At 42.7% G+C, this 5,518-nt stretch overlaps 1 protein-coding gene across 1 annotated transcript in view; it reads left to right on the top strand.

Moving 5' to 3' along the window:
- Positions 1-458: 458 nt before the first annotated feature.
- LOC146712251 (uncharacterized) overlaps positions 459-5,518 on the top strand; it is a 5,415-nt gene continuing 355 nt past the window's right edge. Inside the window, exons 1-5 of the mRNA XM_085436057.1 lie at positions 459-489; positions 4,027-4,068; positions 4,209-4,478; positions 4,665-4,907; positions 4,991-5,185. Coding sequence (XP_085292183.1) covers positions 459-489; positions 4,027-4,068; positions 4,209-4,478; positions 4,665-4,907; positions 4,991-5,185 — 781 coding nt within the window. The remainder of the gene's footprint in view (positions 490-4,026; positions 4,069-4,208; positions 4,479-4,664; positions 4,908-4,990; positions 5,186-5,518) is intronic.

Raw genomic sequence — 5,518 nt, 5'->3', positions numbered from 1 at the left:
ACTCTGTTTTAATGGATGAGTGAGAGAATAACTTCAAGGATGAGGAATAATAATCACAGTATAAAGACTCACAGATGGCAGAATCCTGGAGGGAGATTGCTGAAAGTGCTGGAATGAACCTGAGCAATGAGTATGTTTCAGGCTCTACAGAGACACAGACACATCAGACACGTCTTTCTGAAGCATCGTCTCCAGGATTAGAGTAACTGCTATCATCAGCACCCTCATAACCAAGGCACAAATATCATATTAGACAAATACAACCTGAGTAAATAACCAATGCAATTTTTAAAATGAGAATTTCATTTATTAAGGCAAAAAGTTATCGAAACTTAACCAGGCGCTGTGTGGGTGTGCTTCTCATCAGTGGAGCGTTTGCTCAGGCAGTGAAAGTGTTAACAGGGAAGTTGTGAAGCCGAAGACGTCTACGCTGCTCAGACTTAAAGCATTCAGTCACCATGAAGACCCCGTCTGCCTCTCTGCTCCTTGGTGAGTCAAATGTTTATCTACTCATTGATTCACGATCTGAGCTTCAACACACACTCGCAGAGGAAAAAACACATTTACATTAGAAATAGAGGACACCAGACTATCATCAGACTTAACTGCATCAATTAGAGATGGTATTCATTAGAAAATACCAAAAATCGTGGGCCAGAGCTAATAATAACTGAAATCAGGTGTTTTTAATCTTATGACCGCAGACTGCTTTTAGAAACATCAATGAAAGAATGGACCTTTCTAAAGAGCTCAGTGAACACGAGGCTAGTACTGTAACAGGGTCATACCGTTGAAACACGTTGGTTTGTGAATTTTTTTATTCTAAATGTTGTCTAAGGAGCTTGGAAAGAGCGTCTGGACTTCTTTAAGTTCCTTTAAGGTGTTTCATCCAAGCAGCTTCTTCAGTTCTTGGGTCAAATGGTGGAGAGTGCCAGATTTAAGCCCTATGGGACTGTATCCCCAAGAGGGACATGGACCCCCTATTGATACCTAATCACATGAGCCAAGGTGTGGAAACGGGTGTAGGTCACAATCAGCCAAGGTTTCAGGTGAGCTCATTGTGAAACCTAGCCCCACCCTATCATGTGATTTCCTGAGGTCAGTTAACACATGGCCCACATACCACAACGAATTTGGTGGCCCAGATCAGGTTTGCCAGAGGTGGCCCACACATGGGCCAGCACAAGGCCAGTTGCACACACACTGGTGGCCAAGTGTGCTGACAATCAAGCCAAACACCAACATCATCAAATATACAGTTGAAACCAGATATTTACACACTCTTCAGATAAAAACACTTTTTTTAATTGTCAAACATCAAATCAGACTAAATGTTGATTTTTTTAGATTGATAAATATAAAAAACATATTTGTTGAATATAAGAGTAAAGAGAGAAACTGTCTGTATTTCTTAATTGCAAATGGACTCAAATTGTATTCAAACTGAGCCACACTTATGGAGCTCCACAGTTCTGTTCCTGCTGTTTTGTTGACATCTCCTGATTTTCCCATGTCACAGAAACAGGCTCTGTGTTTTGCCTTATATGCATCCACAGCTGTGCCACCAGTTTACTCACATGGACTCTACTAACCTATCAGAAGCTTCTTCAGCTCAGAATGGAATCGTCTGGAGTTTTCTTTTTAATTAACAAACTTAGTGTACATGCACTCCTAAATTTGATCAAAGTGATAGACATCTGTGTCTCTTTATTCTGACAATTAACTAATTCGAAAGATATTTCAACATTTATCTAAAACAAAACAAGTTTAATCTAAATTGATGTTTAAAAGTAAAAAAAAAAGTTTTTATGTTTTTTCCATAAAGTGTAAACGTCTGGTTTAAACTGTGAATATACTGCTGTGTGTTGAAATTCCTCTTGTTTTCCATAGAAATATACTGAACAACATCCAAAGCATAATATATAAAATAACATCTACCTGAGTTTTTTCTTTGAAAGAAGCTCCTTATGTCCATTGTTGTGTTCATCAGTACACAACTGAAACCGATTTAGAGAGTTTGTTTAGCCGTGGAGGGAAACAACTGAAAATATGAAATGTAAGCTAAGACTCTAAAAAATCAGCATTGCTGTTGTTCGGCTTTTTATTTATCCATTTGTTTTCACTCGAAGAGCAAGTAACGCAACCAAGTGATCAGTTTGATATCAATATTCGTGATACACCGTCATATTTACATTATTAGCTCAGTACGAATGATTTGCTTTGGTTCCTGGTCAAACTTAAGCTCTCCTCTGTCTGCAGCAAACTCGCAGGCAACAGCTTCTCCCCCCTCGCTCTCAGTCGCCTAGTGCCTGAGCTCGGATCATACCAAAATTAGGGGGAATTTACAACTGTACACTATATGCTTCGAATATTGTGTGTAGTTTTTGTTTTATACAGTTGTCAGTCAGGCATCTAACCATGAAACAAATTACACTCCAAAAGACCCCGGGCTTCTGCCCAGTAAGCCACCCCCCTGCTCCACCGATGGTTGACTCCAAATCTCCCGAACACTATGTCGATCTGAGAAAGCAAGACCGAGACAGCAAGACCAAGACCAAAGTCTGTCAAGACCAAGACGAGACCAAAAGTGGTCTGAAACATCCAACTCTAGGGTCTTCTAACTAAAATAGGAAAATAGGTACATAAACAGTGCCATCATTGTCAGACCTGGCCCACATCTGGTTGACATACACCCTGCCATGACACCAGTCATTCAGAAGTGCCAGCTTGATGCCGGATCTGGGTCAGACCTGTTTTCTATGAGCCTGGGTCACATAAACCAAACCATAATCGAGCTAGATGCGGCATGCCTCTGGCAGTGTCATAAACAGTGCCATCTATGTCAGGCCTGGCCCATATCTGGATGACTTACCATGCCAGACGTCAGCCAGCAGTGCCGGCTTGACACCAGATCCGGCCCAGACCTGTGTGCTATGTGGGAAGTGAAATTATTTCACAGTTTAAACATTTAGTAATTACAGCAGCTCAGCCAGGAAGTATCAGACCGGTATCTACAGTTACAGAAGATAGTCATCGAGTCCCAAAGCACATGGTGTGAAAAGTCAGGTGAAAGGCAGAGCTCCAAACATCCTCTTAACATCAGACACTGTTCACAGAAGTGTCATCAGAATAAGTTTTTTTTTTCTTTGGGAAGTGAGAAGACTAACTGCTGTAGTTTGAAAGCTAAATTATTCTCTTGATATAAAAATAGAAACTGCACAAAAAGCTCACATCCAACATTTCTGAGCCTGTGTCGGGGTTCGAATTTTGAGGAAGAGACATACGACTGAAAAAGTCCATAGTGGGTCAATAAAGTATTTTATTAAAAACACACAGTACAGTGTGGGAAGAGCCGGACTTCTTCTTCATGGAATGAGCCGCTCCCGATCCTTATATTACCAATGATGACGTCACACAGTTAGATCTTACTGGAAATGATAACAGTCTCCCCATAGTCCAAAGTTCTCCTTATATAAACATCAGCTGATACTTTAGAGACAAACAAGTGTGTGATATTTTGTGCAGTTTGTGAGACTATGTGTTCAACAGAGAGGATGTCCTGAAACGACCTCCCTGTCCTTAATAAGTGTGTATGTGAACGTGCGTGTTTTACATAACTCTCTATGTGCATGTTTTGTGTAGACCTGCAATATGTGTGTAAGTGAATGTAGAAGGCCCAGCTGGACCCACCGCTTCTGCTGGTGCTTTTTCACCACATGATAGAGTATTACATCTAGAATGGGTTTTATCCTGCGTGCTCTGAAATAACTGATAAATGATACATGATAAACTGATGATAAGTAACACAGACTAATGAAGTAATGATGAAATAATGACAGGGCATGTAAATGATAACAACGTGACAGTAAAATAACAGGTTTTTCTCGACACCTGAAAGAAGAATGGCTCATGCAAATACCAAATTCCCTTGGAAGACCCTTCCAGGGGTAACTTGTCCCTAATAACCAATGACCTCTGACCTTTAGTAACCTCTGACCCTCAGTGACCTCTGACCTCCTGTTACAGGTGTGTGTGTGCTGCTGCTGTCTGCACCGACTGTTTCTGCAGGTGAGTTGATGGAAGTGAAAACCATCAGTGAGACTCCAACAAGAACACAAATACACTTACTGTGTGTGTGTGTGTGTGTGTGTGCGTGCGTGCGTGTGTGTGTGTGTGTGTGTGTGTGTGTGTGTGTGTGTGTCCTCCAGTGTCTCTGTCTGTCAGTCCAAACCTTCAGCAGGTCTTCAGAGGATCTTCTTCAGTGTCTCTGAGTTGTGTTGATGATGGACAGACAGCTGATGGATGGACAGTGAAGAGGACCAGAGGAGGACTCACTGAGGACTGTGGAGCAGCTGCAGGCTTTGGGAGGGTTAATGGTTCCTCCTGTGTTCTGGATCACTCAGTCTCCTCTGATGGAAGTTACTTCTGTGAGAACTCATCTGGACAGCAGAGCGATGAAGTGTCCATCAGTGTTTCAGGTAGAGACAGGGAGATGTTGCAGCTGTGTCTCTGTGCAGATGTTTCCAGATGTTGGATACATGTCTGTCAGTGAGTTGAGAGTGTGAGACTGTCACTGTGGAAGACAGCAAGGTGCTCATTCAGACAGGAAGCAGCTCGTCTGAGAGGAGCTCTTGACTTTGCTCTGTTTGTGTTTCTGTTGTCAGATAAAGGTGTGATCCTGGAGATTCCTGCACTTCCTGTGTGGACAGGAAGTGATGTCACTCTGCGTTGCAGAGAGAGGAGCGGTGACACAGCTGCTGCTTATTTCTCCTTTAATGGACGTCATGTTGGAGCTGGAACAGCAGCAGAGCTCGTCATCAGAAGGGTCAAACAGGCTGATGAAGGTCTCTACTCTTGTGCTACTGAAGCATTTGGACCGTCTCCTCAGAGCTTTCTGAGGGTCAGAGGTCAGAACAGTGACATCACTTCCTGTTTACAGACATGATCTCCTGATAAAATGACTGAACCGTCTGCATCACTTCTCCTGCAGATCCTCCTCAGCACAGGAGCTCAGACTCCACTCCTCCTGTGAACTCTTCTGCTGACACTGCTTCATCACCTCCTCAGGGTCTCACCTCCTTTCTCACTGCACTCATAGCAGGCCTGGTTCCTGTGGTTCTTCTGGTTCTGCTCTTGGTTCTAGTTCCACTTCTTTTCCACTGCAAAAAGCAAAATGAAGCAAATGGTACGACCTCTGTCACATTGACTTTATATCTTTTATTTTTCATCACAACAAGGAGCCCAGCTGCTGCAGTCTGAGGCCAGATGTTTCTATGTTGGTTGATCTCAGCTGCTCCTTTAAGAGAACTTTTGGTTTGATAAAGCTTCAGATGTTTCAGTGAGTGAAACAGCTGGACTACAGGTAGGCTAGCTGAGCAACCAGACTTATTTCCTATGCAGTCATATTTCTGAAGTGTGATCACACTGAGGTTTGGAAACATCTGACTGAAATGATGGAAAGAGGCTTGAGGTTGAGGGTTTCTGTTGTTTCCTCTGAAGGCTGTCTGCTTTGACCTCG

The sequence above is a fragment of the Copadichromis virginalis genome, linkage group LG3, assembly GCF_057382275.1.
Source record: "Copadichromis virginalis isolate Kocher_CV1m ecotype Utaka linkage group LG3, C_Virginalis_male_GT1.1, whole genome shotgun sequence".
Taxonomy (NCBI): Eukaryota; Metazoa; Chordata; class Actinopteri; order Cichliformes; family Cichlidae; genus Copadichromis; species Copadichromis virginalis.
The sequence above is the reverse complement of the archived record's forward strand: the minus strand, read 5'-3'. Positions and strand labels throughout refer to the sequence as shown.